Raw genomic sequence first — 14,173 nt, 5'->3', positions numbered from 1 at the left:
TCCACTTCACGAAGTGGAACGCACTTCAAAATGGCGGCAGGGATTCCCCCGAGGGGAAGTGCTTAGGGAAGTTCGCAAGTGCGTGTCTAAAAGTGGACTGGAACGCAGCATTAGACTGCAGATAATAGGCTTTATGCCCAGCTCCACTACTTCCTGAACTTCAGCCAGCTCCTTTGTTTCCTGTCTGCCATTATTGGACAAACTGATTAATCCAGGTGTGCCTGACCTCAGTAACAATAATCAGACACACCTGGATTAATCAGTTTGTCCAATAATGGCAGACAGGAAACAAAGGAGCTGGCTGAAGTTCAGGAAGTAGTGGAGCTGGGCATAAAGCCTATAGCCAGTTATTCGATGAGGTTTCTTTACAAAGATAAATTAAGAAATTTTGTTTACTTAATTATTCAGTATAACAATATGTTATTGCAAATATTATTGTTACTTGTTCATCATTGTGTCAGTGTTTTATTCGCTGACTTTAGCTATAGCTTCTTTGCATGAAGAACAACATAGTAACGAAACGCATTTGTCCGTTTAGGGCCACCGTAGAAACATGTCAATGTAAGGGGACCCGCGGTGTGTGTAGACAGAAATGGCTCATTCTAAGGTAATAAAAACATAACAGTTCATTAATAAGATCTTTATACTCCACTGAAAACAGTTATGTATATGATATTGCATTTCTGTCAACAGATCCTCCTAAATATTACACAATGCACCTTTAAAGGGGTGGTTGATTATGATTTCACTTTTCTAACTTTAGTTAGTGTGTAATGTTGCTGTTTGAGCATAAACAACATCTGCAAAGTTACAACGCTCAAAGTTCAAAGCAAAGGGAGATATTTGGTTTTAAAGAAATCATTTTTTAAGGACTACAACAAACGGCTGGTAGAGACTACCGGTACACCACATCACCAACCCTAAAATTTACATAAACCCCGCCCCCGGGAATGCAGTCCATGTTGAGAAGAGGAAGAGTTGTTGTAGTAGAGCACATTTGTGAGTCTGTTCAAGCTGTCACATCCGTCTTTTAACATGCAATACAGTACATAACACAAATGCAATATCATGTCATTCTGTAGGCATCTTACAACAGCTCCCTTTGTGCCGGGAGCAGCAGCTCATTTGCATTTAAAGGGACACACACGAAACGACGCGCTTTTACTGACCCTCAAAAAGGGACAATTTTAACATGCTGTAAAAAATTATCTGTGGGGTATTTTGAGCTACAACTTCACATACACACCCTGGGGACATCAGAGACTTATTTTACATATTGTAAAAAGGGGCATTATACCTCCCCTTTAACTGGCTACTGTCTCAGACGACGACATCTTTTCGATTTGAAGCTTCAAACGTCATGCAGTATTGGAAGATCGGGACAGCTGGGTTGAAAAAAATTGCCGCTTCACGAGAATCGCGACATCATCTGATACATAAAAAGGGAAATGATTATGGAGGAGGAATTATTTAAACGATTTAACACTACACTTCCCTATAACATAATTTATATATTTTTAAAACAGAACACCCAAAAATATTTTTTCAATTACAATGACTATAATTATGATCACATACCCTACTTGTAGGCTATATTTTATATTATTGATCAATATGTGAATCCGTTGACCAGGCTACATGACACGAGTTGTGGTCTCATTGGCACAAATTAATCTTAATTAATTAATAATCGGTTTCCCATCACTAATTTACACACTGCACCTTTGACATTCATTAGACATTCAATTTTATAACCATTAAACTCTGCGCATTTCATGTTTTCAGCCCAAACCAACTCAGATATGCATAAACAAATGTCCTTTACATTGCACAAGGCTTAAATTCAACAAATAAAATATATATTAATTAGCCCTATAATTCAATTAAACAATTTAACAATATGACATTATGATATCGAACCAATAGTGAAATGTTCAGAAAAATATCCCTTTTATTCCCCAAGGCTCTGTTTTTGGAAGTAAATATTTTATAATCATTTCTGAAATTTAAATGTATGCAATACTGTAAGTGTAAATCCATTAAACTACAACACTGTTTGGCATAAAGGTATCAAACCACCTGTACATTACTCAAAATATTATTCTCTGTAATGCACAAGGCTTGTTTTCTTGATTATTCATCTGATATTTTTTATGAGGCTTTTATTTTTCAGATTATTAATCTGATATTTTTTTTATATAGTACTAAACCCTTTTAAATCCATTAGCCTTATGCTTTATAGAGAATACTATTCAGAGTAATTTACAGGTTTGATGCCTTTAGGCCAAACAGTGTTGTAGTTTAATGGATTTAAATGGGTTTATACTGTATAAAAATACCAGATTAATAATCTGAAAAATAAACTTTATAAAAAATATCAGATAAATAATCAGAAAAACAACCTGACCCTTCAGTTTTTAACGGTCATGAAGTGCAAGATAAGATGTAAGCAGCCATGTGAAACTGTGAAACGACCAACAAAAATAATCCGGCAAACTACTAAACTTTTGTCTAATTTCGCCATTTTGAATTGAAATATCGGCCTATAATTTACGTAGCATTCATGTAATGTAATGTAATATAATTATAGTCGGGCTAACTGTCAATGTCAGGGGACAAGAAACATTAACAAAGCAGTCTTCATTGTATGATTTGAATGTGCATATTGTGAATGAACTTAATAAACTTAGATAGCTTTCTTGGTAGCCTTAAATTAACTTATATCTAAGAAAATGATTCATAAAACATATATCAGTTCACCCTAATGTTTACTAAAAATAACAATGAAAAGACTAATCAATCAAAGCGCAGCTTTAGGAGGGGAAGAGACGGGGCAAGATAAGGAGACTGAGAGAAAAAGAAAGAGTGATGGAGACGCTGGAGAAAGCAGGGATTGACAAATAATCTACTGCCCACTGACATGTTTCAAAGCTTTGTTAACCAATTGTTTGGCCTTCAAACGTCTAAATGCACATAGGACAATGTATATCAGAGAGATACACATTTTCTCTGCAGGAGCCCCTGATTCCCCTTCAAATTTGGGACCTCTGTGATTATTAAAATTGATTATTAAACCCTGCCTATAGCCCTGACCTTATGGCATTTCTGGAAATCTTAAAGACATCCTTGACTGTCATATGTCCAAGTTCATTCATACTCCCCCCTCACAGCTTTTACTTTAACAGGGTAAACTGTCTGTGAACTATGACGTGAGTTGTTAAAACAGCTATAGGAGTGTATTTTTAATTTATATTGCACTTATATCAGTGCCTTTGAATAATACGCAAATGTGCACGAGTAGGGGTGTGCTGGGACTACAAACCCTTAGGACTACAAATCCCAGTGGCTCGATCGGTACGCCATGCACAGCAACCACACGCGGGGGCGGGAACCAAATGCTTCTGCTTGTATCTTAAAATAGCAAGCAACCACGGAAGTAAATGCTATAAAAATAATCAGTCATCAGTTGCAGAATGTGCATTTTAGGATACTGTCTGTCAAAATGTCGTTTCCTTGTATGCTGGATAGAAAAGCTACGGGGCGTCTTGTTGCTTGCCTGTGAGGAAGTGTGCAGAGTGTAAACGTGTAAACAACAGCCAAAAACACTTACGAACAAAACCACCGTCTTGTTGTAATGGAATAAAGTGAAACATGCGTCATATACGGTAAGTTTAACGAGGTCGCTGCACAATTCACGATGTCCGTTTAATAAAGCTGACTTTAATGCGCAGGCACATACCTAGGGCACCTATAAAGAATAATCTAGGCTAATCCCGCCCCTCTACGTTCAATGATTGGACAGTGAAAAGAAGCTTTCCGGAAAATCGGTGTGCTATTGGCTGCTTCACCTGCCAATTCGCGACGTCATCAGGCGTTCGAAATATATAAAGCACCGAAAGCCCCGTTTCTCTCAGTGTGATTCTGCAGCTCATTATGAAGTTCAGCCGAGTGATTTAGCCGAACAGTTAGGGTTTAGAAAACTACCATTGTGATCAGTAACTCCACACAGCTTTTCTGATATTCTAAAATGGGGTTCGTTCGTATATAAGCTTTATTTTTAAGGGGTGTGTCCTCTGACCGTATTGTTTTGAATCTGAACCTGACGTCAGCGGACAGCTGTGTGTATTAATGCACTGGTGTTTTCAGTGCGGGATGTGCAAGGACAGCTGTCGCTTACACTGACCAAGCTGTTGTGGGTTTTTCTTTCGTCCGCTGGAGAGGGAGGCAGGCATTGGGCTGTGTACCTTTAAGAGAGGGCGGAGAGAGTTAGAGCCCCGGGGCTGTGTGCTGAACACAGTACTGATCCTGTTTAGGTATCTTTTCCTTTTTTTCTCTTCTGTTTTTTCGTGTTGATTTTGCTGTGATATGTATTATTCATAAATGACGCTCGGAGGCGGAGTTTAGACACAGAATCAGTAATAACAGCAGTGTCGAGACGAGAGGAGGCGAACTCGCTGACACTGAAGGTGGGTGGACGTTTTGCCAACGTTGACCTAACTTGAACATTTACTTTCTTTATGCACACTTGACAGATGTTGTCAGGAGCTGACAACAGTTTAACAGGCGTTTCGTCAGGTAACGTTAAGCTTTATGCGTATTTTATGCAAAAAAATTAGTCTTTAGGTTTTATAATTTTAAGTTGTAAAAATAATTATTTTATTTAACCATCAGCCCGTTCTTAAGGTTTTGTTGTCATCCTTATCAGAACTTTACTTGTGTTGAAATAACGTTGCTTCTGAATAGTTTAAAAAAAATATATATTTTTTTTATATTATTTATCTTATCTGGAATCATAATCAGAAACTCTTAATATATATGTTTTTTGAGTTATTTTGGAATCCTGAAAGATCAATTTTATTAGGATTAGTGGTTGACCTATTGTGTTTTCTATATTTGATTTTTGATATACAAGTAAAATTACATGATAGCAAATAGATATAAACAAAAATGCTAAATTTGGGTTACTGCTTAATTTGCCCAACATCAACAAACCAAAATCATTAAAGGGATACTCCACTTTAAAATGAACATTCTGTCATCATATACTCACCCTCATGTCGTTTCAAACCTGTATGAATTTCTTTCTTCTGCTGAACAGGAAGGAAGATATTTAGAAGAATATCAGTAATCAGACAGTTTCTGGTCTCATTGACTTCCATAGTATTTTTTTTTCCTACTATGGAAGTCAATGAGACCAGAAACTGTCTGGTTACTGACATTCTTCTAAATATCTTCCTTTCTGTTCAGCAGAAGAAAGACATTCATTCAGGTTTGAAACGACATGAGGGTGAGTATATGATGACAGAATTTTCATTTTAAAGTGGAGTATCCCTTTGGGATAGTTCACCCAAAAATGAAAATTTCGTCATTAATTACTCACCCTCATGTCGTTCCAAACCCTTAAGACTTTTGTTAATTTTCGGAAAACAAATGAAGATATTTTTGATGAAATCAGAGAGCTTTCTGTCCCTCCATTGACAGCTACGCAACTACCACTTTGATGGTTCAAAACGTTCATAAAGAGATCGTAAAACTAATCCATATGAATTGAGCGGTTTTAATCCAAATTTTCTAAAGAGACTTGATCGCTTTATATGACGAACAGATTGAATTAAGGCTTTTATTCTGATATAAACATTTATCAACTCACACATCAGTTGTAAACTGAAGCTCAAACGAGTTCGCTTGATTACGCTGATCAATATTTATTTGCGAGTCTTTTCAAAAAATTTGGACTAATCTGCTCAATTCACATTTATTAGTTTTATGATCTCTTTATGAACTTTTTTTGGTAGTTGCGTAGCTGTCAGTGGAGGAAGAGAAAGCTCTCAGATTTCATCAAAAAGATCTTCATTTGTGTTCTGGAGATGTACGAAAGTCTTATGGGTTTGGGGTGAACTATCCCTTTAAATAAATTGGACCTGAACTAGACAGAATCATTTCAGTAAATTTGCCAATTGCACAAAATAGCCAAATACAGGACTATTCATCGTCTGACTGAATTATTAGACTGTCGCTAAAGAATCCTTTAGGATTGGATAGCCAAATAGCGAAATTCTTTTGAGTATGTATGATAGTTATTTTTTGAATTATTGCACGTTTACATAGATTTGTGGATGATTGCTTTGTGCTTTCATTTCAGATCCATGTCTCCTCCAGCTTCAGCCTGAAAAATGATAGAGATGTCATTTGACAAAGGAACTGTTTTATCCTGTGAGGGCCAAACAGACCCCACTTCCCAACAGCACTCAGAACTTACTGGAAATGCTACCAGCATTGACGATCTCCATCCATCCGACAAGACCACAGTGATAAACCTCAGCAAAGAGGGTGGTGAAAAGCCAAGAAGTGGTGCATTAGTGGAGCACCCAGAGAAAACCAATGCTACAGACAACAATGCTGTGAGTGTTGGGGTCGAATCGTCTACACAAACCCAAAATGGCACCCAGCAGCCCAAACCTCAACAGCAGAAAGTCAATAAGCGACGCAACACTATGAGTTCTGGATTCAAACACCCTGGTTATGGTAAACGACGACGGCGTGCCAACTCAGAGAGCGAGTCAGTCCTGCCAACCAATTTCCTGCTGGGCGGGAACATTTTTGACCCACTCAACCTTAACAGCCTTCTGGATGAAGAGGTGAACCGGGCTCTTAATGCAGAGACACCCAAGTCCTCGCCATTGCCCGCCAAAAACAGAGACCCTGTAGAGATCCTGATACCCAGAGATATCACAGACCCCCTCAATCTCAATTGCCTTAGTGCAGGAGATAGAAATCAGTTGACGTCTCCCTTAAAAAGTAGCGGAGGCCGGCGAAGACATCGAAACAAGCACCATGGAGGATGTGGGAAAGGTTTTGGTGAAGGAGTAACACAGATCGATTTACTCGAGTCTAACGGCTGTGCATCCGTACAAGATGATGGAAAAACAACGCTTCCCTTGACACATTTGCACTCGGGGGTTCAACAAAAGTGTTCAAGTGTGGTGAACACCCTTGTTCCTGAGGACCAGACGTTATCGGACTCGACTCTTGAGGCTCAGTGTTCGGATAAGCCCAGTTTAACCACAAATGGCGGTGAGGTGAAGGAGAAAACCATTGACACGTCAACTGCACCTCCATCTACAAACCCCACCAATGCTCCATCAAACAGGCAGCGCAAACGCAGGCGTGCCGGCGGCAGATTGGAGAACGCAGACAGTGCAAATGAGGTGAAAAGTTGGGGTCAGACTCAGAGATCTGGAAGGCCTTCTCAGGCTCTTCACACCCCAGGAACGGGCTCTCGTACCGGAGCAGCAGAAAGACCGCAGCAAAATCCGAGCCAGTGGAGGCCACAGCACAACAGTAACCAGCCGAAAAAGAAGTTTCAGTTCGGCAACTACAATAAATACTATGGTTATCGGAACCCAGGTCTGAGCGAGGATCCTCGCATGCGTGTGTTTAATCCCGAGTGGTTCCGAGGGAAGGCTGTGTTGGATCTGGGCTGCAACACCGGTCACCTGACGCTGTCCATCGCCAAAAATTGGCGTCCGGCACGGATCGTGGGTCTGGATATTGACGGAGCATTGATACACGCCGCTCGGCAGAATATACGGCACTATCTCTCTGAGGTCCACACGCAGCAGGCCCGACGTTCCGGGGAAAATGGGGAGAGGGATCGAGGGGAAGGGAGGGAGAGGATGGAAGAGGGTTTGGTGGAAGAAAAGAGTCAGGGGAAGGAGACAGACAAAGAGAGTTTTGTTGTGAAAGAGGATGGGGATGGAAAAAAAACAAAGCATGAGGATAAAGTGAACAAATGCATGGTCGGGGAGGGAATGGAAGTTGGTCGAGAAGAGAAAGGCGGATCCACAGAGGCTGATCAGCGAGGAAGGAGTGGGAAAATGGAAGATGGTGCATTGGTAAGTCTCCCTGATGGGAAGCATTCATTCCCTGTCTCGCTCCGGATCTCAAGAGGACCCATAGCTGGCCCCCCTTTGCCGGAGACAGACACAAACAGTCTCCCTCCTGGAGATTTCCCTGCTAATGTGACCTTTGTCAAGGTAAGACTGAAAAACTTAATTTCTGTTTTTGCTGATTTTCATTTGAGTTAGAATTCATGTTTACTTGACTCTTAAGTTTTGCTCTAAAGATCCATTTTTAAAAGCTGTATCAAGTATGTTTAATATACACAGTGTAAAATTGAATCAGAATTGAGCTGAATAATGAAATTTTGCAATATTAACGCTGTTATTTCTCTGTTTATCACTATCAAGCTGCTTTGAAACAATCCGTACAGTATAAAGTTCCATATAAATAAATGTGATTTCTTGAAATGTACAGAATACGATATGTTGATGCATTAAACACGCGCACTTCACCTTGAATGCATTTAAACACAATGGCATAGACTGAACTTAGCAGCAGTTGAGTAGTGAATGCAATGCAGTGAATGACAGATGCATGCAATCCTGTCATTCATAGTAGTTTTAGCTGTTTACCTGAATTTTATAAAGCCTCCTGTTTAAATCACACAGTTGTCAATTTATTTTAATCGTTCAAGCTCAAGTGCTGTTAGACACACACACGTGAACTAGTTGTTGTAGCATAGCTAAAGATAAACTGGCATCTGATGATCTAGGTCTTTGGTCTGCCGCCAGGTTCTGTTTGGCTGTGTGTATTTGCTATTGCATACTCATCCCAAGTACATGAAGCCCTTACCTTGTTAAAACAAAAACAAAAATAAACTTGTAGACTTGCAATAATGGAGTGACCCGAGCCACATCTAGAGATGAGTGTATCATAGAGATTTGGAGGTGAAAATCCCTCAGAACAACTTACAAAATAATTTTCAAGGGAAGGAAATGGGTGTATAGTAACTTTTAAAATGTGTATGTTTGTATTAAAATACTACTATTTGTCTATCCTGTTTCATAATACTCTGTCAAACCTACACAGGGGAACTATGTGCTGGAAAGTGATATGTTGGTGAAGATACAAAAGGAAGAGTATGACGTGATTCTATGTTTGAGTGTGACAAAATGGGTCCACTTGAACTGGGGTGATGCTGGTCTCAAGCGGCTCTTCCACAGGATATACAATCACTTGCGGCCAGGAGGACTCTTCATTTTGGAGCCTCAACCCTGGAGCTCCTACAGCAAGAGAAAGAAGCTCACTGTAAGACCCCTTTTTTTGTCAAAATGTCAGTTTTTCAAACCTGGCGTTCTCAAATGTGTGTCCCATGACCACTTGTGATCAGATTTTGTTTAGAGGAATGATCTGTGATTGCTTGGAAATTCAGACCCAAATCTGAAAGATTAACGGTCTGGCATCGACTAATGAAAATCGGCCAGCTCGAGGGGCGGCACCAAGCATGCATTTAAAAATCTTACTGCACGCAATTGGATAACACTACGACCAATCACAACAAGCCCCATACGCTTAGCTACCAGCGGAGCTAACTGGTAGATTAGACTCTTGCCGTATCCGGTCGGCAAAACAGCAAAAACGCCCTTCTAGCAAAGGAACGATTCGAGCGCCGTCTTCTGTTCCTCTTTTAGATAAAAAGCCAAGTCTAACTCGTTCATTGTAGCGGCCAAAGCCGTTTCAAACAACTGGTGTTCATCCATAGCCATCTTGCAATGTTTTCTAATGACTTCGACGTCACAGCGCTGTCGTCTTCTGTTTAGCTCGCCTCTGGCCCGCCTATATCAGATAACCCGATGTGATTGGTGCAGCTCGGATACAAGGGCATATTTAATGAGCATCATTACTCGACGGCAGAGTAAACTCGCTGAGCAAATTCAACTTGTGCTCTCGCGAGAACTCTGGATTTCCAGGGTAGATCTGTGATGCATTTAAACTGCAATTACAGTTGCATAAATAATGTTATGAGATTAAAATGTAAAAATATGATGTTTTGAATATAGAAATATAAAACAATAGGGAAAAAAAAAGAGATTTTTCAAAATAAAAATTGCCAGTTGGTGTCTTCATGAGTCACTAAATCATTCACTCAACAGATTCGTTCAAAACGGCTAATCGTTTCATTCATGAATAGGTCATTGAATCATTCACTCACTTGATTCATGCCTATTGCCTATTCAGCATCAACACCCCAGTGACTGTGTTTGCTCACTGTGAGACATGCAACGGTTCTCCTTTGGGTTTGTTTTGAACTGATTTCATTGTGAATTGAGGCAAAAACTGGCAATATACTCCGTATAGTATTAACTTGTTTGTTGATCTGATGTATGACATCAGTATCACATTTGCAATCATGCTGATATTCAGGAAAAACGCCTCTCTTGCTTTTATGATGTTGCTTAACTATAATGTTAGTAAAAAAGTAACTCATACAGGGGCACTTTTTGCTGTTTTATCTTGAATTTTGGGGTGTTTTTATGCATTTTTATGGGTCAAAACATTTTGAACTTGAGTTTGGAACAGACAAAAATGGTATTTGATGACATGAGAGGCCGAGAGAAGATCGGTTATGGAATGTGGTGCCAAATCATCTAAACCAGTGTTCTTCAACCCTTCTCCTGAAGGACCCCCAACACTGCACGTTTTCTTTGTCTCCCTAATCAAACACATCTGATTCAACTCATCAGCTCATTAACCCATGTGATTAATGAGCTGATGAGTTGAATCAGGTGTGTTTGATTAGGGAGACAAAGAAAACGTGCGGTGTTTTGGGTCCTTCAGGAGAAGGGTTGAAGAACACTGATCTAAACTCTTAAAGGGATAGTTCACCAAAAAATGTTGTCATTACTTACTCACTGTCAAGTTGTTCCAAACCTGTATGAGTTTCTTTCTTCTGTTGTACACAAAAGGATATATTTTAAAGAATGTTGGCAACCAGACAGTTGACTGCACCCATTGACTTCCATAGTAGGAAAAAAAAAATACTATTGAAGTCAATGGGTGCCATCAACTGTCTGGTTACTAACATTCTTTAAAATATCTTCTTTTGTGTTCAATAGAAAAAAGAAACTCATACAGGTTTGGAACAACGTGTAAATAATGACAAAATGTAAATTTTTGTGTGAACTGTTCCTTTAAAAGCCCTGTAGCAACATTATTAACTAAATGTAGACCATGATCTCCAAATAACTTTGAGTTGCAATAATCAATTTGGGAAATTCTCCATATCTTTAAATGACAAACATAGTTTTTCCAGGTCAGGGCCACAGCTAAACTAAAACCATGTCCACAGAATTTATCAAATCTTACAGCTGAGTCAAATATATCACACCAAGACAAACTTGAGCTAGAAATGATTATGGTTGCGAAGTGAATTTAACTCAAAACCATTGTTTTTCTGAAACAATTGCAACAACAATATAAGACACCATGTTCATTGTTGTTGATTGTAGGTTAATGGTTTGTAAGAAAAGTTGCAACATATTACAGAATTTAACTGACATGTTTTGAACATGACTCATGGAATTTAGAGCTGAAATGGTCAGTTTTAGAAATGTAATTTTAGGACATCTTAAAGTTGAGCACATGTTGTTTAGTCAAATTGTTGTTTGATTTTTCTCAGGAGGACATCTGTAAGAATTACCATGGCATCCGGTTAAAACCGGACCACTTCTCCTCCTACCTGACTGCTGATGTGGGCTTCTCCAGCTATGAGCTCATCGGAACGCCACAAAATTACTCTAGAGGTCAGAGCTTTGAAATGCCTTGCAATTCCCACCTATGATATTGTGCTGTACATGTTAATATTTATTTATTTTCTTTTCTTCGCCTTAGGCTTTCAGAGACCAATCTACATTTTTCACAAAGGACCCTCGCCTCAGAAGTGACACCACCAGTTTGACCGTCAACTTTGACTTTGAAATCCACAAATTTGAAGAATTTGAAAACAACCAGCATTTTGAAAACGAGTCAATGGAACTTTAAGCATTTTCTTTGAAATTGAGATGAGACATTCAATATTTTGAACTCTTAAATGGAATCTCATTGGTGCTGAATAAGATTTTATTTTCTCCTTCCAAAAACAAAGGAAAATCTCAACAAAAAAAATCCCTCCAAGGACTCTACTGTAGAGTTTTAGCCACATATCAGTTTTTCCCTATTCAAGCAAGATGATCTCTCATAAAGGATGACGGTCATGCGAAGAAGCACAAAGATAAATTCAATAAATCAAATCTCAAGTAAATCCTGTTAAACACCAATTGTTTTCTTTTGAAATGAAATTCCCAAAAATGTAAATTCTTGAGCGACTCTGTCTACGCACAACTGGCAAAAGACCATCTAAGAATTAAAATGTTTGGTGGTTAAGTTTGCTTTTTTTTTTCTCAAAAGGAAAGAAGCATGTTACAAATTTTCAGTTTTCAAATTTTTGCTTTTTTTGTTGTTGCTGTAATATTTCCTTTTAGTTTTGCGCAAAAAACTTATCATAGGAAGTTTTTGACATTTGTCTCTAATCAGCTGCTTTATAGACAGACATGGCCGCCACTTCTAGTAACAAAAGCCAATAGCTCAATTTTATAACAGGATCGTGTTTCGTCCTTGAAAGTTTTGAAGCTGCAGGTTAGCTGATTTGCTATGGCAAAGTGTTTACTGATCCAATGTCTCTAATAAAAAGTTCTGTTCTGATTCTCCAACTGTTAAAAGTTTAACAAACTGATGTACATTTTGTAAATTGTTTGTCCAGAGTTCTTGTCACCACTGAGGTAACCTTGTTGTTGTTGGTTTTATTCATATTTAAAAGTTTGCACTAAAACGAGAGAACAAATTTGTCTCCCACATTTGTATTTTGATGTGCAAATGTAAAGTTGGTGTATCTCTGAAAAGGGTCCTTTTGATTCAAAGGACTCGACAAAATTGAAAAATAAACTACAAAATAACATGTATTTGTAATGCTGGGCTGTGTGTGTGTTTTTTAAAATGCATTCAAGACCTAAACATGTTTTCCTAGTTGATCATTATGGAAATTCGCTTTTAAAATTCAAAAGATCAAAATTGTATGAGATAAAATGGCGCATTATGCCAATAACTACTTGTGGAACACGACTCTTCTACTTCGACTAGTGGTCCTGATGCCATCTCTAATGGGTCAACTTCTATTATCTCAATAATAATTTTAAGTGTTTATTGTGTATTATTATGTTTTTATTCAATGTTCATTAAAGCATTTCAATGTCATTATTCAGGTGTAATTAAATGATCGTCCTGACGGCAGTTGAAGCACTGCAGCGATAGATTTGTCACGTGGTTCCTGCTACTTTTCTCAGCGCTGAGCAACCAGAGCCAACAGTCGTTTATTATTACGAGATGTTTTTTTTTTTCATCAATTAATTTTGTAAAGATTCCTTGGAGGATACCATTTGTATATCAGATCCGAGTCATTGGAATTAAAAAAGGATTAATACTTTTTTTTTTTTTTAAATGTGTACTGCAATGACAAAATGTCCTGAATGAGGCTTGATGGAGAATATCTTGAACTTTCTTGAATATATGTCATAGGCAAAAGTTTAATTTGCTGCCCGATGACTCAATCATTGCAGACCGAGCAGTGACATTTCACAATATTTCTGCGCTGCGACTGCTGTACGTAATATTGCTGAAAATAGTCAAATTACAAATCTGTTCCACTGAAACAACCACAAGATGGAGCAATTTGACAAAACAACGAGGTGTTTGTGTAAGAAGACGAGGAAATGCCTTTATCTGGCTATTTTACATATCAAATATTGTATCACATGCATGATTGTAACATTAATGTCTAAAATTTAAATTGCAAATGTAACCAATTTGAACATGTTGCTTAAGATGCATGCATTTAGACTATAATAAAATGCTTTTGTGTGAATCTGTTGATTAGCTTCTGTCTACAGCACAGCGATGTGTGAACACACATTTCTGACTGCAGATATGTATGTGCTAAATATTAATGCCCCCAACACGTGTTTGAGCTTGTATGTATGTGAATGTAATTTTGCGATGACAAGCTTACTATGGGTAACTCTCCTTTTATGGAAAACCTCATATATTAAAACTCATTTTAGAATTACACTGTTCCACTCCAATTCTCTCTCTCTCTCTCTCTCTCTCTCTCTCTCTCTCTCTCTCTCTCTCTCTCTCTCTCTCTCTCTCTCTCACACACACACACACACACACACACACCAATGCATGCAGTTACAACCACACATACATGCACAATAAAGCAAAAGAGTATGTGCACATC

At 38.4% G+C, this 14,173-nt stretch overlaps 1 protein-coding gene across 3 annotated transcripts; it reads left to right on the top strand.

Annotated features, from left to right (window-relative positions):
• The first annotated feature begins 3,911 nt into the window (after positions 1-3,911).
• On the top strand, positions 3,912-13,795 carry mepcea (methylphosphate capping enzyme a). 3 transcript variants are annotated; one of them, XM_081366528.1, is made up of 5 exons: positions 3,912-4,313; positions 6,143-8,036; positions 8,932-9,150; positions 11,522-11,645; positions 11,734-13,795. In XM_081366528.1, the coding sequence occupies exons 2-5, from the start codon at positions 6,174-6,176 to the stop codon at positions 11,784-11,786; spliced, it is 2,259 nt and encodes a 752-aa protein (XP_081222654.1). In that variant the 5' UTR covers positions 3,912-4,313; positions 6,143-6,173; the 3' UTR covers positions 11,787-13,795. The 3 variants fall into 3 exon arrangements, with proteins under 3 accessions (XP_081222654.1, XP_081222653.1, XP_081222655.1); XM_081366527.1 differs by having other exon boundaries at positions 3,912-4,466; XM_081366529.1 differs by having other exon boundaries at positions 3,913-4,575.
• Positions 13,796-14,173: the final 378 nt, after the last annotated feature.

Source organism: Scardinius erythrophthalmus (assembly GCF_964197995.2).
Source record: "Scardinius erythrophthalmus genome assembly, chromosome: 5".
Classification (NCBI taxonomy): domain Eukaryota; kingdom Metazoa; phylum Chordata; class Actinopteri; order Cypriniformes; family Leuciscidae; genus Scardinius; species Scardinius erythrophthalmus.
Note: the sequence above shows the minus strand (reverse complement) of the source record. Positions and strands in the feature narration are given on the sequence as shown.

Bases quoted from the DNA above. Each gene is read 5' to 3' on its own strand.
- mepcea (XM_081366528.1), top strand. From the start codon at position 6,174: ATGATAGAGATGTCATTTGACAAAGGAACTGTTTTATCCTGTGAGGGC. The intron at 9,151-11,521 runs GTAAGACCCCTT...GATTTTTCTCAG, and splicing joins GCAAGAGAAAGAAGCTCACT to GAGGACATCTGTAAGAATTA. The intron at 11,646-11,733 runs GTCAGAGCTTTG...TCTTCGCCTTAG, and splicing joins GCCACAAAATTACTCTAGAG to GCTTTCAGAGACCAATCTAC.